At 41.2% G+C, this 24,383-nt stretch overlaps 2 protein-coding genes across 2 annotated transcripts in view; one reads left to right on the top strand and one right to left on the bottom strand.

Annotated features, from left to right (window-relative positions):
• LOC308302077 (myosin-7-like) overlaps positions 1-11,521 on the top strand; it is a gene marked incomplete at both ends in the record, with an annotated part of 43,095 nt that extends 31,574 nt beyond the window's left edge. Inside the window, 10 exons of the mRNA XM_080746263.1 lie at positions 687-870; positions 1,482-1,647; positions 2,336-2,460; positions 3,015-3,323; positions 4,310-4,513; positions 5,229-5,525; positions 7,650-7,754; positions 8,208-8,303; positions 10,592-10,723; positions 11,501-11,521. Of these exons, the coding sequence (XP_080602389.1) occupies positions 687-870; positions 1,482-1,647; positions 2,336-2,460; positions 3,015-3,323; positions 4,310-4,513; positions 5,229-5,525; positions 7,650-7,754; positions 8,208-8,303; positions 10,592-10,723; positions 11,501-11,521 (1,639 nt within the window). The remainder of the gene's footprint in view (positions 1-686; positions 871-1,481; positions 1,648-2,335; positions 2,461-3,014; positions 3,324-4,309; positions 4,514-5,228; positions 5,526-7,649; positions 7,755-8,207; positions 8,304-10,591; positions 10,724-11,500) is intronic.
• A 3,858-nt stretch (positions 11,522-15,379) lies between these two features.
• haus8 (HAUS augmin like complex subunit 8) lies at positions 15,380-23,884 on the bottom strand. Its single transcript, XM_080732635.1, has 10 exons — positions 23,805-23,884; positions 23,268-23,323; positions 22,719-22,783; positions 21,061-21,298; positions 19,834-19,947; positions 18,748-18,851; positions 17,976-18,134; positions 17,157-17,298; positions 16,482-16,620; positions 15,380-15,613 (listed from the first exon to the last, which is right to left on the bottom strand). The coding sequence occupies exons 1-10, from the start codon at positions 23,867-23,869 to the stop codon at positions 15,490-15,492; spliced, it is 1,206 nt and encodes a 401-aa protein (XP_080588761.1). The 5' UTR covers positions 23,870-23,884; the 3' UTR covers positions 15,380-15,489.
• Between the last annotated feature and the right edge of the window lie 499 nt (positions 23,885-24,383).

The raw sequence follows: 24,383 nt of genomic DNA, 5'->3' as shown, positions 1-24,383 counted from the left end.
AGATTGTAATTATCATTTACTGCTTTCTATCGTTTTAGCGATTTTAAAGATTTTGATTTCAGGGGTTGGGGGCATGCGTACAAGTGGCTAAATATGTATTTTTACATAGACACAATAAGCCCATTCCCAAGATGCACTGCAATCTTTCATGAGCAGATGTGACTTATGAGGTGTTACTGTGTTACTGTAAATAGTAATAAAGAAATCGCCGGCTTATTGAGTCTAAAAAAGGCATACTTGGCCACTCGTACGCATGCCCCCACCCACTGAATTCAAAATCTTTAAACTGGCTGGAACGATATAAATCAGTAAATGAAAACATTTTAACACTCATCTTTTCTTTTCTCTAATTGCAATCTAAAATAATATGAACCCTTGTTGTAAAAGTTGTCCTTTAAAGTATCAATCAGTAGCTGCAATGTAAAAATACTGTGTTACAAGTAAAAGTCTGGGATTTACCCAAAGTACCAAAACTAGAATGTTCCACAAGTTTTGAAATGTGTAAAATGTATCTTTTGAAAATAGCCGATCTACAAGCTCGGCTATTTTCCAAAGGCCGAAATGTACATAGGACTGAAGTGGTTAAATGTATGTTTTGTTATAATAATCCAAATCTACAAAGTAACTAGTAAGTAGTAACTAAAGTTTTTGCCCTATTCTCATCTTAATTGCTTCTGTAAATCTAGAAAGAAGTTAGCTCAACGTCTGCAGGACGCAGAGGAAGCCGTGGAGGCTGCCAACGCTAAATGCACCTCTCTGGTGAAGACCAAACAGAGGCTGGAGAACGAGATCGAAGATCTCACGGCAGACGTGGAGAAATCAAACGCTGCCGCTGCAGCTCTGGACAAGAAGCAAAGAAGCTTTGACAAGGTCATTATTAATTATAAAACGCGAGGACAAAAAATAGCATGTAGTTAACCCATTTAGGCCTACAATTATTGAATGCTTTAACTATTGAAAAATAGCAGATATACAAGCTCACAGCGCGGCACCGAGCTTGTAGATCTGCTATTTTTGAAAAAATCCTGAAAATGTGTGCAAATTTTTCAATATATATTTTTCAAAGCAGACTTTTGTAACTCAAATCTCTGCTTCTGGGGGGTCCCTGGAACAACATATTTTGAGATAAGGGTCTGCGGCCGAAATAATTTGATTTTGGGGGTCCTTGACATGAAAAAGTTTGAGAACAGCTGATTTAGAGGGAGGATTTAGAAGTCGGGTCAAAGATCGGGTCAAAGATATTCAAAGACTTGCACACATTTCCACGATTTTTCAAAAATAGCAGATCTACAAGCTCGCAGCGCGGCACTCGGTGCCGCGCTGTGAGCTTGTATATCTGCTATTTTTCAATAGTTAAAGCATAAACTAATGGTTAAAGTGGTTCAAATCTAACGCGACTCGGGCGCGTTCCAGATATTTGAGAGTTAACTTCTTAACGTGTTGCATTTTATGACGTAAAAGCGGCGACATTGTTTAACCAGGTCGTGGCCGAGTACAAGCAGAAGTACGAGGAGTCTCAGACGGAGCTGGAGAACACCCAGAGAGAGTCCAGGTCCCTCAGCAGTGAGCTCTTCAAACTGAAGAACTCTTATGAAGAGTCTCTGGACCAGCTGGAGACCCTGAAGATAGAGAACAAGAACCTCCAAGGTAATAAATAAGGTTTCATTGACCTTTAATATCTAGATGCATTTTTGGGATGGAGCACTTTCTAGTCTAAAGCAGTGGTTCTCAACCTGTGGATCGGGACCCCCACTAGGGTCCCCAAAGTATTTTGGTGGGGTCCCCAGATGATTAACTTAATGTGCAACATTGTTTTCTCACTCAAAAGTAAACAAACCAACATAAGGATATAGGGTATCTGCATATTTATAAAGTGACAATTTCAGGACTTTTTAATAGCCTACCTCTAAAATGACAAATTAAACACTGGCCAAATTGTTAAATAATAGAGGCAGAAATTGTGAAAATAGCAGATCTACATGCTCACAACGATGTGAGCATGTAGATCTGCTATTTTCACAATAGAACCGTGTTATACAAAATGTAATGCCTCAACTCTTAGTGCTCATCAGGGTGGGGGGGGGGGGTCACCACTCACCAATATGATTATTTTGGGGGTCACAGCCTGAAAAGGTTGAGAACCACTGGTCTAAAGTAAAGAGAGTATGTTGGAGGTGCTCTTCGTAAAGTGACACAAACATACAGAATAATACAAAAAGATTTCAAGGCTCTCTCCATGACTATGGTTCAAACGCTTTTAATATCGAATGGATGTTAACGATATCTTTTGCACGGCGGGGACCAATTTAAATGTATTTGAATACCTTTAAAACAGAGGAAATCTCTGACCTGACCGAGCAACTTGGCGAGGGATTGAAGAGCATCCATGAGCTGGAGAAGGCACGCAAACAGCTGGAACAGGAGAAGGTGGAGACAAAGGCTGCTCTGGAGGAAGCCGAGGTGAGGCTGGATTATAAGCTCTAACGCAGGGGTCTTCAATGTTTTCAGGCCAAGGACCCCTTAGTTGAGAGAGAGAGATGAAGCAGGGACCCCCCACAATCTGTTCATAGATTCCATACAGTTTCATTGTTTGACAGCACAATCATCAGTGTATTTTGGATTCATGTCAATTTGTGTTTTCAGATATTTAACCACTTGAACCGTCAATACTTAACGAGCTTGACCTTTCACTCTGTAGTCTGCTCTCCCCCCCCCCCCCCCTACACCAAACCTCTTTGCAGGAAATAGCCGATACAAGCTCACAACGCCTTGCAGAGCGAGGCGTTGTGAGCTTGTAGATCTGCTATTTTTGGCTCAAGTTCTCAGAATATGGACGCTAGGGATCAAATGAAGTGGTTTATATAAAAAGGGGGAAAAGGGTTTCTATCAAACAAAGATTTGGAGGACCCCCTAGGGGTCCCAGTCGCCCTGTTGAAGACCTTTGCTCTAAAAAGGTATCACAGTGTATTGGCTCAGCGTCGAACACGTTTCCTCACGACGTGACGTTTCAACAGGGGTCCCTGGAGCACGAGGAAGGCAAGATCCTCAGGGCACAGCTAGAGTTCAACCAGGTCAAGGCCGACTTTGAGCGTAAGCTGGTGGAGAAGGACGAGGAGATGGAGGCGGCCAAGAGGAACCAGCAGAGGGTGCTGGACACCCTGCAGGGCTCCCTGGAGGCCGAGACCCGCAGCAGGAACGAGGCCCTCAGACTGAGGAAGAAGATGGAGGGAGACCTCAACGAGATGGAGTTCCAGCTCAGCCACGCCAACAGGCAGGCGGCGGAAACCCAGAAACAGCTCAAGGGAGTCCATTCCCATCTGAAGGTACAGTACTCTATTGAAGCAATAAGCCACAAGAGGCATGTGGTTACCTGGTATTTTATAACGGCTGAGAGGCGTGGTGAGGCACGAGGCAAAGAACAATTAAAACTGTTCTATTTCACTAATAATTCACTACAACGTCTGCAAAAAAGTACTTCCCAGCTACAAGAAATAGTAGGGGGAAATAAGGGCAAAAATTGCCACGTTACGCGTTGGATACAAGCACCAAATTTGGTACAGATGTCCCTTGGGTCATCCTAAAACATCCTAGAAGGGGTGCCCAAAACAACTTAAACAGGAAGTGAGTTATGGACAAAATAAAAAAACGTTTACGTTAACGTTTCAGCCCTGGGTTTGATATAAACTGATTCAAGGTGTGGGTTATAGTCTCACATACCACAGCAATTAAAGGGAAAACCAGCCAATCAGAATCAAGGAATGGAACTAGCCGTTTTAGAATGTGAATTAAACAACAAATCAAAGTCCTGACATTATGTAACTTACTGACAGACAAGCAAGAGCAGGCACGTGCACACATAGACATCAAAGGGGGCTTGAGCCTCTGCCCCTCTCCAGACCATGAATGCAGTTTTTACTATGGTGCTTTTCCGTGCCACACCAGAAGGCAGCATTCAAGGCAGCATTCAAGAGAATTGCCTTGTCCAAACTCTCCTGAACTTGAATGCAGCGTCTTATGTTGAAACAATTGCCCTCTCTGTGTAAAACCATGCCGTACACCACATTTCCAGTATTGACTTGATTATGCTGAGTTCAGTGTGGTATCATACACCGAAAATAGCAGACCTCCAAGCTCAACGTGCCGCAGCACGACGCGTTGTGAGCTTGGAGGTCTGCTATTTTCGATATTCTCACCATAAGGCACTTTTAGAAATGTCAGCCCCTGCCTCTCTAATATTCTCTGCACGTCCCTGAGCAAGAGACACAAAGCTTACATTTTGTTTAATGGTTTAATTCATATTCTTTAACAGGACTGCCAGCTGCAATTGGACGACGCTCTTCGTGCCAACGATGACCTGAAGGACAACAGTGACATTATGGAGAGACGCTGCAACCTGATGCAGGCTGAGCTGGAGGAGCTGAGGTCCATGATGGAGCAGACTGAGAGAGGACGCAGGATGGCCGAGCAGGAACTGCGTGAGGTCTCTGAGAGAGTCACTCTGCTGCACTCTCAGGTAAGTCATTGATCCAGACATCCCAAGTCTCGCGGAACTTGTGGGAGTCTCCCGGATATCAGCGGTAACATGTCCTTGGTTCGAACTTCCTTTGGTCCGACAACCTAACCTTAACCCTAACCTCAGTAAAACTAACGCTGGTGAGGGGCTAACCTGCCGACTGTGTTCGGACCAACGGGAGTTCGAACCATGGGGCAGTCCCCATATCAGCGTCTCCTCCCGGCCACCCGCGAGTGGCACTAAAACTCACTAAAACTGCTGACCGCTCGCGCAAATGCCGGCCATATCCGGGAGAATCGCGGGTATCTGGATCCGCGATGCGAATAAATGTGTTCTCATTCGTCGTTGAACTGTCAATCTGCCAAATGAATGATTGTCATTCAAGTGTGCATATGGGCCCACCGGGACCTCCTGGAAATGAAAATCTCCAAGTTGGGATGTCTGTTGTTAACCCATTAAAACCGGGGTGGTCATTTTAGATTGGAACTATAAAGCATTATTATATACTTTGGCTATTCAAAAATAATATATATATACAGCCAATGAGGGACCAGCATTCCTGGTGATGCCAGTGGTGATGTCATTGGCATCTGGTGATCTCTGCTGGCGCACAAGAATGCAAGTTGGCACCTCGACAGAGTGCAGTTCTAGTTAAATGTTACTATATTATTTTACAGTAATTTTACAAATCCCAATGTTTTGCTCGTGATTCCAGAACACCAGTCTACTGAACCAGAAGAAGAAGCTGGAGGGAGACACGTCGCGGCTCCAGAGCGAGGTGGACGAGGCGGTGCTGGAGTGCAGGAGCGCCGAGGAGAAGGCCAAGAAGGCCATCGGCGACGCCGCCATGATGGCGGAGGAGCTGAGGAAGGAGCAGGACACCTCCACCCACCTGGAGCACATGAAGAAGAACATGGAGACCACCATCAAGGACCTGCAGAACCGCCTGGACGAGGCCGAGCAGATCGCCCTGAAAGGTGGCAAGAAGCAGGTCCAGAAGCTGGAGGCCAGGGTGAGCCACTGAACACCATTCCTAACACTAAACCACGTTATGTGCACGGGGGGCACAGTGGCGCAGTCGGTAGTGCTGTCGCCTCATAGGCCAGTAAATCTAAGTAAAAAAAAAACGGCCTGACCCAAAAGAAATTGCAATAGTAATGGTTCAATGTTTTTTTATGATCCTTAGAGTCATCCAAAAAACATGTTAAAAATGTTCCATTTTATTCTTAGTGGATCAAGGTGAATTCAGGGGGTTCAAGTTTGGGTCCCTTCACTTACAATACAGGAAAAAAGACCCCCCCAAAAAATCTTCTTTAAGTATCATGTGAGGGGTTTTCATGATTCTGAATCCATTCCAAGCATTTGTTTTGCACGAAAAACATTCCTCGGGCTAAAAACTGACCCCCAAAACAGCTCAGTTTTGTTGTCTCCCTTTTTAGCCCGAGGAATATTTTTTTCCTGTATAGTATAAGTGAAGGGACCCAAACTTGAACCCCATGAATTCACCTTGATCCAAGAATAAAATGGAACATTTTTAACATGTTTTTGGATGACCCTAAGGATCATAAAAAACCTTCATTACTATTACTTGATTACTATTACTATTGCAATTTCTTTTGGGTTAAACCTCAGATTGACAAGCCTACTCACAGCTAGGTCCTGGGTTCGATTCCCGCTGGGGACGCTGTGGGCGCTGGGGGTGTGTTCTCCCCTCAGCGTCATCAGTGCCCATACCACTATACTATAGTGGGTTGGCAAAGGGGCCTTTCTGTGCGGAGTTTGCATGTTCTCCCCGTGTCTCCTAGGGTAGGTACCCTCACAAAAACATGCAGTGATCATGGTCTCTATACTGCCTCCCCCTGGCCAGCCGGGCACCTGATGGAGGGGAAAGGAACTGGTTGTCCAACTGGGGAATCTCTCCCCTGTCAGGTGAAAAGAAGCTGCTCTCCCCAGGTTGGCAGAGGGATCACATTAGATAATTGGCACTGGGTAAAAAATGTGAATGCAAAATCATGGGATAAAAAAATATACGTTATGCGTTGTATAGACAGTGGTTCTCAACCTGTGAGTCGGGATCCCCGCATGGTGTTTTTGTCTCATAAAGGAAAAGAAAGAAGGAAAACAAAAGACATCAAAAAGAATCAAGAAACTATGCAATAAAAAATGGTCAAACAATGGCCAAATTCTCAAATAACATATCTAATAACCGATCTACAAGCTCACAATGCCTCGCAAATACAGTATCTGTGAAACGAATCAAACTAAATGTAATGCCTCAACTCCAAGTCTAAGTGCTTGTCAGGGAGGGGGGGGGGGGGGGGTCCCTAGTTCAAATATGATTATTTTTTTAAAGGTTGAGAACCTCTGAGGCACTGGTTCTTAGACGTTTTCGAGTCAAGGACCCCCAAATTGATATGCATTTGGCCGCAAACTCCTCCATCTGAAAATGTTTGTGTCGAGGACCCCCAGAGGAGAGCCATGTAACTTTTTTTATAAAACAAATCTTAAAATTGTCCTAACTGTTAAATCGCTAAAGTTTTAGAACCCCCACTCCGTTATTTTCAGCTTCAAAAGCCTTCTCTTTATATGTTTTCTATGAGCCGTGAGGGGGGGAGAATTTCGCGGCAATATGACGTCATCATACTACCGGCCAATCACAGCGAGGGTTATACACTGCCGGCCAATCACAGCGCATCTTGGAGTGGGGTCGCTAGGGCGGCCATATTTGTAGTCTCCCGTGTGTTTCTATACTCGGGTGCACGGTGAAGCTTGGGTGAAGGAGTGTATCTCCGGAATGGCTGAACGCACAGCAACCAGGGACCCCTCAAAAGATAGATCTCGGCGAGGTGGAGGCAGACGCGGGGGTGTGAGAACCGAAAAACGGCCGAAAGACGCGGACGCGACCGAGGTTTGCTATAGAGCTACTGACCACAAGTTGAGCAACTTACACAGTATAGCTTTAAAGAAATGCTAAATTATAATAATCAACCTCCTATGATCATGATACTTGATGACAATTAAGCGCAGCAGCATGTTTGCCATTAATGCTTCTTTTTTTTAGTTGGGATTACGGTCTAAACATTTCACTAAACTCACACTTACCCATAATTACATTACCGTATGCCTTCTTTTTAAGGTAAGGGAGCTGGAAGCGGAATTGGAAATGGATCAAAAAAAGGCTGCTGATTTGGTAAAAGGAATGCGCAAATATGAAAGACGCATCAAGGAGCTCACCTATCAGGTACGATCCCTATATTTTCAGGTGTACTTAAAGGAGCTATAGTCAACTTTTTCTTGAAAAACGGATGCTAAAATAAAAATAATGTTTCGAAAATATTTTATAAAAAAATAAACTTCATACATTCAAAGCTTCTATTCAAAAATGACCACAAAAAGCGTAAAATAATGATAAAATAATCATTTTGGCCATTGTCGGGCCGACACTTTGTTTACATCCTAGTCTAACACTATCAAAGAATAGACTAGAATGTAAACAAAGTGTTGGTCTGACAATGGCCAAAATGATTATTTTATCATTATTTTATGCTTTTTGTGGTCATTTTTGAATAGAAACACATGTATGAAGCTTATTTTTTTTCAAGAAAAAGTTGACTATAGCTCCTTTAAATACACCTTTGGTCTTACGTATGCATACCTGAATTAAAATGGAAAATGGAATATTTTCTCAATGCAGACAGAGGAGGATCGTAAGACTGTGACCCGCCTCCAGGACCTGGTGGATAAACTGCAGCTTAAAGTCAAATCCTACAAGAGAAGTGTGGAGGAGGCTGTGAGTATTTCAACTGTTCACTCACTAAAGGAATATTAGGAATCATTTATACTTAAGGCCTAGGCCAGACGGAGCTGGATATGTCATATATCCCGGTTTTTCAGATATCCACATAGAAAAATATCTAGGTCCGGGGCGTCCGGTGGCCTACTGGTCAAGGCGCATACCACATAGGCACCGCCACATGGTTGCCGCGGCGTCGCCGGTTCGATTCCCGATCCGGACGACGTTTACCGCATGTCACTCCCCATCTCTCCCCATTTCCTGTCAGTCTACTGGACATCCCTTGGTCAATAAAGGCAAAAGCCCAAAAAATGTAAAAAAAAATTATCTGATTCCCCAGACCTCCACTAGGGGGACAAGCACACACACAGTAAAGTCTTCAGAGATATCCGGGTTCCATGTCTACACGGATCCAGTGAATCGGATATTTTTCAATGTCTCCACTTATTTATCCGGTTTCAAAAGTATCCAGTTTCACGGCCGAAATATCCAGCTCTGTGTAGCCGGCACCTTAAAGGTAGGGTAAGTGATTTCACTTAAAGGAGTAGTTCACCACTTTTCAACCTGTCTTCATATAATAGGTCCTCACTAATGTTCATGATAAAATATCACAATTTTTTCTACTCAGTCCAAGTCTCCTTGGAGAGCTGTGAGAAGTTCAGAATCCATCGTCTTGTGACATCATCATTTTCAAAAAAATAATAATTAATCAATATTTTTGAAAAACATATTTTGATTTTTATTATCGCGAGAAGCCGAGAACAATGGCTTCCACTTTAAAATTGCAACTTTTCAGGAATAGAAAGCCTGCAGTTTCTATAAGCTGGATTGGCAATCGATGATGTCACAAGACGATGGGTTTCTGACCTGCCCACAGCCCTCCTGTGGGCAAAAAAGCTATTTTTGAGTGAGGACCAATTATATGAACATAGGTTGAAAAGTGGTGGAGTGCCCCTTTAAGTTTCAGTTTTCATGTAGGTGACAGGCGGGGGCCTTCCTCCAATCATGATCAAGTTGCCTTGGTGCGCGTAAGACTCCACTCGACCATGATTGGAGGACAACCTTTCACCCAAGAGTTTTTGAAACTGATTTTTTTCTCCTCACAGGAGATAAGGCTGAAGTCCAAACATGGACCAAACACTCTATAGTAACTAGTACTATCAGAACATAGACCGATTGTGTTATTATTTGAATTAAATGAAGTTTAAGTTTAAGTGGCTGAAACCTAAGTTCAGCAAAAAAACAAAAAAAAAACAAAAAAAACGTTATTTTCTATCAATTAAACACCCCATGAAGCCCTGATTTTTTTTCCCGCATTCCCAAGTCAATAATTTGATGAGCGGGGTCATGGGTCAATAGGAGACACAGTAGGGAGTAGTATTGGCTGAGGAAGGCGACAAAAACATCATGTCTCACCTAGACACGGGAACCTGATGGTCAAGATTCCTGAGCAAGCATGCCAGCTCTATTAGTACAATGGTAAAAATGCCAGGACTGCGCAGGAAACCGGGTTCAAATCTGGGGTAAAAGAGAAAAGTTACATTATACAGGTTTAAAACACACACACACACACACACGCACGCACGCACACACACACACACACACACACACACACACACACACACACACACACACACACACACACACACACACACAAACCTATCTTTTTATAAAGTGCAGTGATTTCTTTGCAGTGCGCCGTTGCATGGACCCTCTAAAATATTTTCATATAAGCTACTCAAGTCACTTGTGACACGAGCAGTGGTTCAATGGCTAAACTAAAACCTGTGAAGAGAAGGCCAAAACTCATAGAGGAGTAGTGGAGGATGAAGAGAGGGTTTGATATGATGATAATGATATTGAGAATGAGTTCCACTTTATGTTCTACTGCCCTTTGTATCATGAGCTACGTCAAAGACTGTTTAATAGGTGTAAAAACCTAGATTTTATATGGTTAGGTGACGCAGAGAGACTTGGTTGGATTTTTGAAAATAAGATATTTGCACTGGCAGAATATTTAGAGAAAGCATGGGACAAACGGACAAAGAAATATATATGTATATATTTATACATACACATTTTGTTTTGGCATTTTCTTTTCTTTTCTTTATATTATTGTTGTGCACTGTGTGCAGTTTCCAATAATGGAATGTGGTATTGTTTATTCATGTTTGGTGTCTTATAATCCTGTAAGGGATGGGTCTTTTTGACAAGACACGGAAATAAAAATTCATTCATTCATAGTAAAATAACTCACCTTGAATAATTCTCCATGTGATATTTAGGAGGAACAAGCCAACTCCCATCTGGGAAAGTTACGCAAGCAGCAGCACGACCTGGACGAGGCAGAAGAGAGGGCTGACATCGCTGAGTCCCACGTCAACAAACTCCGAACCAAGGGTCGAGATACGGGCAAGGTGAGAACTATTACTGACCAGGGACGTGCAGAGAATGTTAGAGAGGCTGCGGCTGACATTAATAAAAGGGCCTCTTGGTGAAAGTATCGAAAATAGCAGACCTCCAAGCTCACAACGCGTCACAGCGCGACGCGTTGTGAGCTTGGAGGTCTGCAATTGTCTGTGCTTGATACCACAATGAAATAAGCATTATCAAGTCAATACTGTACAAACAAATATAAAAAATATAAACTATAACTAAAGTTTTCAAATAGTTGTAGTGGAGTATAAAAAAAGAAAAGTATAATATTTGCCTCTGCGATGTAGTGGAGTAGAAGTAAAAGTACTGACATTCTTAAATATTCCAGTAAAGTAAAAAAGGGGAAAAAAAGTACTTAAGTACAGTGCTTGAGTAAATGTAATCAAGTTACTTTACAACACTGATACATACTGACAAATGTCACAATTTGACCAATATCTGAAATTCTGAATCAGTGTTTCTCAAATGGGGATACGTGTACCCCTAGGGGTACGCGGAGGTACTGCAGGGGGTACTCAGAAAATACCCTCAAAAAGGAAAACTAGCATAAATCATGCTTGTTCATAGTTAAAGAATTAACTGCAATTGAATTAGGAGGGGAACAACATTTACTGTTATGTTTAATGAAGACACATGGAGAAACTTGATATGATAATAAAAAAAAAGATTGAGAAACACTGATCTAAATGGTTTTAAAACGTCTATGAAAGAAGTGAGTTCACTGTTTTCATATGTATTCATAATCTTTCCCCATACAGAAAAGTAAAGATGAAGAGTGAAGCGGACTCACTGAATGGACACCCTTTCCCTCTATGCAACATAGCCAGGGGTCATCATCATGGAGACTTGTGGTGGACATTCTTGGTCAAAATTAAAATGTTGCCATAGACAGACAAAATGACTAAATGAGTGGACAATAATGGTACCAGAAACATAAAGAGATAGGCCTGAATGGCCATAACAGGTCCGTAACTGTGAGTGTACACATTTGTACACTCTCAGGGCTGTATTTTGATTGTCTTAAGTACCAGCTCTTATGCCTTAACCTAAGGGCCTGTGTCCATACTGTCTCCGACCACCAAACTTTTTGTCGGAGAGTTCGCACTTTCTGACGTGCAGCTTTCCGAACTCTAATTCGGGGTAATTCTTTTCAGAAGACGCAAGTGACGTGATTTTGTAGTTGAACCGGACCTTTCCGACGAAAAGTTTGTGGTCGGAGACAGTATGGACAGGCCTTTAAGGTATTAGAGTTGGTACTCAAGACAATCAAAATAGAGCCCCCAGAGTTGAAGGAGTAGTTCACCCCAAAATAACGTTTTTCTATTGATTACTCACCTTGAGGTAGTTCAATAATATTCTTTGATTTTTCACATTGCCTAAGACAATAACTTCATTACAATAAATGACCCCATTGATTCCAGATGGAGATAAAAATGCCTTTGGGTCCCAATCCAGAATCAATGGGGGTAAACTTACTATAATCAATTTGTTGTCTTAGGAATGCGACAAATACACAAAAATATTATTGAACTCAAGTCTCTCTGGCATGAATAATCAATAGGAAAAAAGTCATTTTGGGGCTGAACTACTCCTTTAAGGGGGGACTGCAAGTAAGACATTTGAGAACGACTAGTAGGCTACCAGCGGATGCCATTGTGTTAAGGCATTCACCAAATATTCGAATATCAAAGTCACTATTCGACGTTGTTCACCGAAGTCGAATATTCGCTTATTTTTATTGTTTTCTCTTTAAAAAATATATAGTTTATAAAGCTTGGCTAGATAGGAAGTCATAAGAATGAGTTGTCAATGCCCCTGGTGGATGAATTTGTTAATGCTCTATACCAGGGGTTCTCTAACCTTTTTAGGCCTTGACCCCCAAAATAAACATTTGAACTGGGGACCCCCCACCCTGACAAGCACTTGGAATTGTAGGTATTACATTTATTGTGACTCGGTTCCGCAGATAAATATTGTGAAAATAGCAGATCTACATGCTCACAACACTGAGCATGTAGATCGTCTATTTTCACAATGTTCGCCTCTTGCTTACTTAATATTTGACAGTTTGGCAAGTCCTGTCGATTATGATCAAAATAAGAACATTATAATGGTGTGTAAAAATATAATAGAACATCTGCCCACGGACAAAACCAAGTCTTGCCACAGACTTTTGTCCGTGAACGGACATATCGATGACCTCTGAACATAGAAATAATTAAGCAATCTAAAAGCTTTTAGTTTGTTTAAAGTGTGGAGAGAGTAAACCATTACTGATTCTATACACCTTGCCTAAGCCATGGTGGTTCTCAACCTGTGGGTCGGGACCCCCATGGGATGTCAAGACTTTAAAAAAGAAATCAAGTATTAAAGGAGTAGTTCACCCCCAAAATGACTTTTTTTCTATTGATTTCTCACGTCATGGCGACTTGAATTCATGGATATTTTCTTTTTATTTGTTGCATTCCTAAGACAAAAATGTGATTATAGTAAATGTACCCACATTGATTCCGGATGGAGACCCAAATGAATTTGGGTCCCCATCCGGAATCAATCGGGGTACATGTATTGTAATACACTTTCTTGTCTTAGGAATGCGACAAAATACTAAAAATATTATTGAACTCAAGTCTCTCTCCATGGCATGCGTAATCAATAGAAAAAGTAATTTTGGGGGTGAACTACTCATAAAATGATCATAAAAAAATTGTCAAACATTGGCCAAATTGTCTAATATAAAAACGGCTAAAAACGATCTTGTAGATCTGCTATACAGTACATTTTTTGACAAGCACTACATTCCAAGTGCTTGTCAGGGCATGGGGTCCCAAGTTCAAATATTTGTGGGGGTCCCAGCCTGGAAAGGTTGAGAACCACTGCCTTAGACCAAAGGTTTGAAGTTTTCAGGCTGTGACCCCCCAAAATAATCATATTTTAACTAGGGACCCCCCCAGCCCCACCCTGACAAGCACTTGGAATTGTAGGAGTTGAGGCATTAAACATAGTTTGACTCAGTTCCATAGATATTGCCACTTTAGAAATGTGCAGATACCCACCCACTTATACTGTATGTTGGTTTGTTTACTGTTGACTGAGAAAACAATGTTGCACATTTAGCCCCATATAGAACCTCACCCGTCGCTGCATATTGTTGTGCTCCGAGATGAGGTCCTATAAAGGTATCCCACGGCTGGTTCGGAACGCCTCCATGTTGAGTTAGAAAACACTTTTCCCGAAATTGTATCCTAAAAGTAAAGGTAAAACATGCACCACGGCATGAAACCGCTTAAATCGTTAGTTTTGTAATGTTGTAGTTTTCCCATTCAACCAGAACTGTTACCAGTACTGTAGTCTTGCGTAGCCAGGGAGCATTTGCAAATCGCGTTTGGCAACAGTCTGGCCACGCGAGACTATGCCGGGGGCTTTTCTGAATTTAATGAGACTAAATAAGCGATTTAACCCGCTTTCCCAACGCCGTGGTGCATGTTTTATGTACCGTGGGATGGAAAACCATAGTCTGGGAGTGTGGAACTGCCTTTACTTTTTGGATACAATTTCGGGAAAAGTGTTTTCCAACTCAACGTGGAGGCATACCGAACCAGCCCTGGGATACTTTTATAGGACCTCATCTCGGAGCACATCTGTATGCAGCAACGGTTGAGGTTCTATATGGGGCTATTGCACATTAAGCTAATCATCTGGGGTCCCCCGAAACCATTTGGCAAGCCCTAGTTTCAGAACCATTGCTACAGTTCCCAAAAAGCATTTAATCTACTGCAAATCCATGACTGTATTTATTTCCTATACTGTATTGTCTAGCAATGAATGGATTTGTGGGAGCTCTTGGGTAGTGCCAAGCCATGTACGCAAGCAATGCAACATTACAGAAAGGACAGACCATTCAAAAGAAAGCCTTTTTCACCATGTAACTGCTGAAAAAAGAATAAAGCAATCTAAAAGCATTTTGTTTGTTTTAAATGCCTTTCGTGTCCTTTGTATTCAACATTTGGAGAAAGTAATTCATTACGTGAGTTTGCATCTTTTCCGTACACAACCAGTGGTTAATAGTGTTGCAAATTGAAGGTCCTTGTAATGACCATCGATAGGTAATACGGCACGGTGTTGTTACTAATGACATGTGACGAATAAGACTTAATAGTATCATAAACATGTTTGATTATATATGAGCACTTTTAAGAAACTGGTTGAACAGATTAAGAGTGACAAATAAAACCAATTGGTACTGTACAGTCAACACTGAGGATTTTTACGCAGGCGGTATTTTGGACGTCCCCAGCTGCTGCAGTAGGATAAAAGTTGAAATGGGAGACGCCATTACAAATAAATCTGTTCCATATGCATTGATTAACTATCATTGATTAACTAATAATCGTGAAGGTAATTCAGATGCTCATTCATCAAAACAAAACACCAAGCTTTGGAACAAGATAGGTGTGCATTCTACAATGCATCACACATTTCTATATTACTGCACATGGCAAATTTCTGTCAATACAAGCAGTCAGATATACGATTATGTCGGTTGCTGCGTTGAATTGCGATACATTGCTGAATCGATTATTTTTGGACACCACTAGAACAAGAGACAGCTAGACAATGACATGGGACCCATGAAAGGAATTTCACTGGACAGCAGTCTTTATTAGAAAATTGCAACGGAAGAAATACACGTTTTTGTTAAATACACAAAAGAAATATATACAACAATAATAAAACAACAGTGAGTTCACTTGTGGCCGTAGAGCTCCTGGGTCCTGCTGGGGCCCAGCTGCTCCTCCTCCATGGCCTGCTGGATGTGGATGGCCTGACGGCTGACCAGCCCTGACAGCTCCAGCAGAGAGGAGAAGCCTCTGAGGGAGAGAAGCAACACAGGGTCAGATATCTGACCGCTGAGGGCCTATGATTCACAGTAGAACCCCAAAATGACCTTTCTTCTATTGACTACTCACGCCATGGAGACTCAAGTTCAATAATAGGTTTTGGTATTCGCGCATTCCTAAGACGAAAACTTGATTTTGGTAAATGTACCCCCATTGATTCCGAATGGAGACAGTTCCCTAGGAGATCATGCTAATTGGCTAGCTTGTAGCTCGGGCCACTTGGACATTATGAACATGCAGCTTTTTCTGAGCGAACACATGCCGCTACATGTACGGCGATATAGCGATCGTGCAGCGCATCGTGAAAAATACACGCTGCAAGCACGTTAAAAAAGTTACGAAAATCTAAATAGCGTGGCTGTTGATCGTAGCAGTAAATGTGTCAATAGTGAAATAGTCAGTGGGGATTTATCTGGAGTGTATAAATCGAGCAAAATGGGCCCGAAACACTGAATCGTGAATCTGTATCGTTTGTAGGCCTGAAACAATCGTTACATAATTGTCTAATCGCAATAATTTGACATAATCGTTTCCATGTTGAAAAAATTAAATAAAAAAAATTATATATTTTCAAACATTTTCAAAAATAGTAGAAATAGACGATCTACAATCGATCGGCTTTTTCCACTATCAATGTTCTTTTTTTAAGTATAAAGTTGTCAAATATGTCAGTAATTTCTTTGTATATTTAGGTGATGTGTCATATCTGCCATGTGCAACTTCAAAGCCTACAAGCCAGACAGAAATGCAATTGTCACTATTCTTTTAGTGACAATTAATCGTCATGTAAAATGTCATAAACAGCCCTAATGGTTTGATAACATGGGGGCATGCTTACTCAGACAGCTGGTGGCTGATGTCCTTGGAAGCCATCTTCACGTCTCTCAGGCATTTCACACAGGAGCTGTTGTCTTGGTCTCCATGTGCACAGTCCATCAGGATCCTCTCACCCTCCTTCAGGCAAGCTTCTGCCTTCTCTGAGAGTGAGGAGAACCAAAGCTTACCACAATGTTCCAACACAATGTCGCCATCTGGTGGACACCTGACAGTACTGCATGTCTAAAACTTACTTTTCAGGAAACTGAAAAGAATTGAAGGATTCAATGTAGTCAATTAGTCACTGACAGACTTTACCACTTTCAACTTGGCATAATATTTTAAAAGGTGTTCTAAAATAGCAGATCTACAAGCTCACATGATGCATTGTGAACTAATGTAGATCATACAACAAAGTATTAAATAGGGCATTTGATTCTGAAAAAAACTAAAAGATTAAATATGTAGATTTCTCCCTAAACACTACTGTAAAGGCCTTGGCACACAGGGTCCGATTTTCCGCACGTGCAAAGGCCTTAAGACTAGCATTTCCTCCTGAGGATCAATATAATAAAACTTGAATGGTTTCCCCCTTACACTTTCCCAAAGACATTCTATTTCCTTCTATTTACATTTTTAAGAAGAAATATTTCCTTCTATTTACATTTTTAAGAAGACAAACATTGTCAACACCAACCCAAGAATTCCTTTCCGTCCCCTCCAATGTGGATGTTCTTTACGGGGAGGTTGTGCCGGGTGGTGTCGATGGCGGAGCCGAATGATTTGTAGTCTTCTGCAAAAAGCTTGCCAGCTTCCACCACTGGCTCCAATGTTGCAATCTGAACAGGAATATTAGTGGAATGAAAATACTAGCAAGATACTAAATGGCTAATTGCTCCTAGTCCTAACCAGCAGACTGGTGGTTTGCATGGCTGCCTCTTCGCTCATTGTCAGAGTGTGTGTTACACATACACTGTAGATTTCTTTGGAAATAGGTCATATATAAAAGAATGCAGCAAAATGTGTACAAAGAAAGCACATCCAAAAGATAAAATCCCAGGTGCTGGGCAGATGGAAACATTCAAATAGTCTGTATGCTAGATCAGTGGTTCTCAACCTGTGGGTTGGGACCCCCAGGAGGGTCCCCAAATGAGGGTCATCCAAATTGTCAAATATTAGAGGCAACATTTTTGGAAATAGCCGATCTACATGCTCACATCGCCTAGCCGATCTACATGCTCACAACGCGAGGCGTTGTGAGTATGTAGATCTGCTATTTTCACAATAGAACCGTGTTATACAAAATGTAATGCCTCAACTCTTAGTGCTCATCAGGGTGGTGGGGGGGAGGGTCCCCAGTTAAAATAAGGTTATTTGGGGGGGTCCGCGGCCTGAAAAGGTTGAGAACCTGGGTTCCCAGATTATTAGCTTAATGTGCAACATGGTTTTCTAACTCAACATAAACAAACCAACATGCAACGTGTTAAATGTAAAACTCTGATTTGATTGCAGTGACCTGTAGATCCAGCATCTCGTGCAGCATCCTCTGCCTCTCCTTGTGGAGGTACTGCCTCTTCTTCTCCTGGACGTCCTTACGGAGACGGGCCTCCTCCTCCATCTCCTCCCGGAGCCGCGCGTCCATCTCTGCCCTCAGCTTGGCAGTGTTGTGCCCCATCTGGAGCCGGGGAAAGGTTAGTCATGAAGGCAAGGTCAGAAAATGTTCACTCCACTGATGGAAGCAATGAATGAACTCCAACTGTTAATAGTGACATTCAACTAAAAAACATTATTCAAATAACCTTTAATTCATTAACGCCATTTTGACTTCATTTAAAAGGACAACTTTGTTTTTCTTTTTACAACAAGGGTTCATATTTTAGATTGTAATTAGAGAAAAGAAAAGATGAGTGTTAAAAATGTTTTCATTTACTCCTTTCTATCGTTTTAGCCATTTTAATGACTTGGTTGGGGGCATGCATGCAGGCGGCCCACAATAAGCCCATTCTCAAGATGCACCACAATCTTTCATGGGCAGATGTATTAGTGTTACTGTAAAGAAATCGCCAGCTTATTGTGTATAAAAAGATATATAGCCACTTGCATGCATGCCCCCAACCACTGAAATCAAGGTCATAGAAAGAAGTAAATGAAAACATTTGAACACATCTTTTCTTTTCTCTAATTACAATCTAAACAACCCTTGTTGTAAAAAACCTTTAAGTCAAGGTCTAGTTAAACAACAGGGATATTTTATTATATCAGTCTTCATTACTTTTTGGGTACATCACCTTTGCTGTGAGGTAAGCCAACAGAAACGTATTCATCTCGATGTCACTCTTATCGTTCTCTGGGTGTTTCTCGGCTTCCATAATATTCTGCATCACAGTGTTCTCTGAATCACACAAATAAAAAAATAATAAGATTTGATGATTGAAGTATTTGATGATGAAGTATTTTACAGCCAATTATTACTACCAACACCATTAAAGAAAACATTGTGAATGCATGCATAACTACAGAGAAGGACAGGATAAGCAGCAACTAGACTAGAGCAGTGGTGATCAAACTTGTGGGTCGGGACGTACCGGGGCGTTCCCCAAATTATTTTGTGGGGTCCCCAGATGATTAACTTAATGTGGAACATTGTTTTCTCGCTCAAACAGTAAACAAACCAACATAAAGTTTAAGAGTATAGAGGGTATCTGCACATTTCTAAAGTGACAATTTAAGGACATTTGCCAAATTGTCAAATATTAAAACAGACATCGTGAAAATAGCCGATCTACATGCTCACAACGCCTTGCAACGTGAGGCATTTTGAGCATGTAGATCGGCTATTTTCACAATAGAACCACGTTATATAAAATGTAATACGTCAACTCTTATTGCTCGTCAGGGTGGGGGGTCCACAGTTCAAATATGATTATTTTGGGGGTCGCGGCCTGAAAAGGTTGAGAACCACTGGACTAGAGAACAAAGAGTTACATATAGTTTGTAGACAACATAAGGGCATGTTTTGAAACGGGATGTGTGTTTTCTGCTGGTGTTTCAGTTCGAGTGTATCAAAGGGTGCGTTCGGAAATGCGCACCGGTTCTGGTTAGGGTTAGTTTTAGGCATAGTTTTACTGAGGTTAGGGTTAGGGTTGGGTTTAGGCATAGTTTTACTGAGGTTAGGGTTAGGATTAGGGTTAGGTTTAGGCACTCACTACACTGAGCACACACCCGGTGCGCATTTCCGAACGCACCCTTTGATACACTCGGACTGAAACACCAGCAGAAAACACTCTCCCGTTTTGAAACATCCAACCTCTCCTTTCCAAATCCCAATTCCATACAATACATAATACACATATCAATAACTTTGAATGAGTTACCATTAATCACAGAGATCTCAAAATCAGGGAGGTGGCGGTGGTGTCCTCCGTCGGTGAACGTGGACTGCAGAATACTTGACCTCAAAATAGAAGGTTCTAGACTTGACATCATAGCTGAGGGCAAACAAAATGACAGTGGTCATCAAACACATGTACAAGTCTTGAAAACAATGCTGTGCAGATATCAGGGATGCAGGAAATCGTATTCCTAATCAAATACATGCTGCAGAAAGTCCCCCTGCGAGGACATTGTTTTAGGAGCTGTGCTGCTGGAAATTAAGGAAAATCGAAGTTCTAATGGCAAAGCATAATAAATGGAAGGAGAAAAACGCCCGCACACGGTTCATATGCTCCATAAACTTACTTTTATTATAGGCAACTGGCTGCAACGTTTCGACTTTACGTCTTCATCAGGCAAAAGTTGTATTAACAAACAAAAAAGGGGTTTTTTGTTTGTTAATACAACTTTTGCCTGATGAAGACGTAAAGTCGAAACGTTGCAGCCAGTTGCCTATAATAAAAGTAAGTTTTTGGAGCATATGAACCGTGTGCGGGCGTTTTTCTCCTTCCATTATCTGATACCTTGATGTCCAGCACCTGGCCTGAATATAGGCTTGAGATGTGCACACAATCTTGTCTATGAAAAGCATAATAAATGGCATAGGCATTTATTTAATATCATTGCAAAACAAATGCATTACGCTATAAGATGCATGTCAAAAACATGTATAATACAATTTAAATGTATATATGTCTACAAAGAAATTTGATTCGAATTTTGTCGTGAATGTTAATGTCTTTGTTAATGTTTCAGACGACAGCCAGCCCCATGGCCTCCCCTAAGTAACAAGAAATCTTGTGAAATAAATGTCATCAACCAATCATCAAGGAAGATGATACACGAAAGAAGAAGCCCTAGAATGTTTTGGAAAGCTGTAAGGAGAATTCCAGACTAGTGCCTTTTTTTTACCGTAATCTGATGTTATTCCCTCCATTAACCAGTCGTAGAGGCGAAAAATATATACATCATTTTTAGCGCTCTGTAGCACTGACCTCTGGGGTGGGGTCTAGTAGCCGCTCGCCTTTTTACGACAGCTCGGGATACTCGTGTTTGACAATGTGGAACATTCAGAGACAGCTCGGGATACTCGGATCAGTCAAAGAATTGAGGTATGAGAACGCCTAGTCCGGAATTCTCCTTTAACTTCCAGCACAGGAAATACTTACGGGTTGGAAGAGTCTGGGGGGCCATGGAGCGTCTTGGCGGTGTTCCCACCTTCGGGTTGGCACACCCGGGTTTGGGTGAAGAGGGTCTTGGTTTGGCAAAGCTGGGTTTAGGCGAGGAAGGTCTTGGTTTGGCAAAGCTGGGTTTAGGTGAAGAGGGGGGTCTTTGTTTGGCAAGCCCAGGTCTAGGCGAGGTGGGGGGTCTTGGTGGTACAACAACTGTCTCATTGGCGGAGTTACTCTGTTAACAGTTACAGGACTCACAGTCAACATTCTTAAAGACGTCTTGAAACCCATTTTACAAGTTCATTGTCATTAGTGTGGTTGCCATAATAGGGCAACCACACTATAGTACCATATATTGTATTATATAGTGAAACACCAGCCATTTTGAGGACCAACACAGGTGTTTTGATTAATGTAGAATATTGGTTCTATGCCAATCAGACAAATTGAACACCTGTGTTGGTCCTCAATATGGCTGGTTTAGGACTACAAATGCAACCCATGAATAAGACTTTCTTCCATCCATCCTCCTTTCTATCTTTCCAGATAAACTTTATTTTGCCTCTCTACTCCTCCCGGTTTTGGTGGCATGCACTTGGGATGTCAAATCGACATCAGGAATTGTGTGCTTGCATTTTTGAGAGATGGGTTAGGTTATATAGTTTAATTCATATTCATTTATTAGTTAATTCATATTCATTTATTAGTTAATTAATTTTCTCCATTGACTCGAAAGGGAAAATGCAAAAATGTAACTTTTCCCAAATATGGGGATGCGGTCATATAGACCACATGAGACTGACACAATGTGTCCATATATGGGCATTCCAAGATATGGGCTTAATATTGATATCAGGGATCTCCATACATGGGCATAAAAGGGACAAGGACTGACGCAGAGATCTCCATATAATGATCATTAATTTATTAGTGAATTCATTTCCACCATTGACATGGGGAAGATTCAAATGGTAAGACGGAATTCATTTGCAAGTGTGACTCGTTTCACGGCAACCATACTTGCAGTTTCCCAGAATTGCATCTTTCTAGTTCAATGCTTATGGTTTGTATTAGTAGGCTGGTTCTTTTGACATTTTCTTGGAACCATTTAGGATCTGAACGCAAATCTGTGTCACTTTAGATTTGAACCACTTTAACCATTATTTTATCTTTTAACTATTAATAAAATACCAGGTATACAAGCTCACATAGATCTGCTATTTTTGAAAAATCGTGAACATAACCATTATTTTATGTTTTAACTATTAAAAAAATACCAGGTATACAAGCTTGCATAGATCTGCTATTTTTGAAATATCGTGAACATTTTGCAATCTTTGAATATTTTTGATCCGTTCTAATAAACGTCTTCTAAATCAGTGGTTCTCAAACCTTTTCATGACAAACACCCCCAAAATGACATTTATTTGGCCGCGGTGGACCCCCATCTCAAAATATGTTGTTCCAGGGACCCCCCGAGAAGCAAATATGAGTTACAAACGTTCGCTTTTAAAAAGATATATTCAAAGACTTGCAAAAATAGCAGATCTACAAGCTCACAGCGCGGCAAGTTAAAGCTAAATAAGTTAAAGTTAAATAATTCTAGGCCTAAATGGGTTAATTCACTTCAACGACAATAAGGTATCCGGTATTACCTTTGACAGGCTTCCCGATTTGTCAACAGGCTGTAAATATCGAGATTTCACAATCGTCCCACTGGCTGTAGAGATAGCAAGAAGAGACATTATTAGATATATCCTCAAAACACAGTGGGGTCCACGTTTGACATGTTTCAAATTATAATCCATTACAAGAACTCTGGGTGCTGGTATACAATGGTATCATGACAATATAAACACTATCCACTGAGCAATGTGTCATTTATTGGACAATCCTAGACTAAAAACATAGCATGTCTGTTGTTGTCCCACAGATTTATAGCCTCATGCAATTAATGAAAGAAATGATACTGCTGAAATAGTACAAAGAGTTTAATATGTTTGTTTCATAAAATCCCACCATAGACCATGATATGAGCTACTTTCTGTCAAGAAATTCCGTTCAGGTGATTCTTTATTCTAATCACAAAAAAATCTCTAGTGTTGCAATTTGCAGCTATCTGACCGATATGGAAATGCTAGTTTTATATTTAGCCAAAGAATCATTTCTCAACTTCTGCATTTGTTAACGTCATGTTTACTGACCTTTAGTTTTCTTCTTTGGAACAGCACCATCATCTTTGCTGGTCCCACTTTTGGAACTGAAATTAAAAGCAATTTCTATTTCAATTCAAATTAGCTTTTTTTGGCATGAGAAAACAACAAAAGTTTACAAGTGTAGCGGAGTATTCGTTATATTTGAGAACATAATGATTACTTTTACTTGTGGTACTTCAAGTACATTTTGATACCAATGCTTTTGTACTTTTACTCTAGTAAATTTAGAACTCAGGACAGGTCTTCAAATATAATAAAAAACAGTTTACGAAAATGGGTAAAGTATATACATTGGGAGGGAGGGGTTACAGCTAAAGGCAGCATATTAAATGCAATAAACGCAATTCATGCCAAGTTAGTTCATCATCATCATCAACAGGCAGCCAAACACCAGTTTATGCTAATGCTATGCCAGAGTGCACAGTGCGCACACACACCCACGCACACAAACGTTCCCAAACATTACCCAAAACAAACAGCTGATCTATAAATGCTCTGTTAGCAGTAGAACAAATCAGAAGTTACCCTTTCTCCCCCACAGTGGTGTTTTTAAAAGTACTGGGCGCTATGGTTGCTCTGCGGGACGCCATGTTGGTTCGAAGAGAACCGCCTGTACGTCACCTATAAAGCACCGGAGGAAACAGAAACAAGTACAAGTCAAGTGAAGGCGTGTATCTATTCTGCATCTAGCTTGAGGCAAGAGCCGCAATTAAGACCCAAATTCAGAGTGAACATTTTTAATTGATTGAAGAATGTATTAGAAGATTGCAATAGAAACATACAGTTTCATGACGGTACAAATCACTGGTACAAGGTCAACTTTAAGGAGATCCTAGAAAGCTGAGGATTATTTCCACAGACCACAGGAACCACACTTAATTCAAATCACTTCTGGTTCTGGGGGTCCCTGGAACAACATATTTTGAGATGGGAGCTAGTCCGCGGCCAAATACATATCATTTTGGGGGTCCTTGACATGACAAAGTTTGAGAACCACTGATATAGGCCGACATTCTACAAATGTCTTCTAAATCCTAACAGTTTACTGGAAAAAAAAAAAAAAAAACGTATGTTGCTATATCAGTGTGGATCTCAAAATTAATT

This window comes from Nannobrachium achirus (assembly GCF_963921795.1).
Source record: "Nannobrachium achirus genome assembly, chromosome: 1".
In the NCBI taxonomy this organism is placed as follows: Eukaryota; Metazoa; Chordata; class Actinopteri; order Myctophiformes; family Myctophidae; genus Nannobrachium; species Nannobrachium achirus.
Note: the sequence above shows the minus strand (reverse complement) of the source record. Positions and strands in the feature narration are given on the sequence as shown.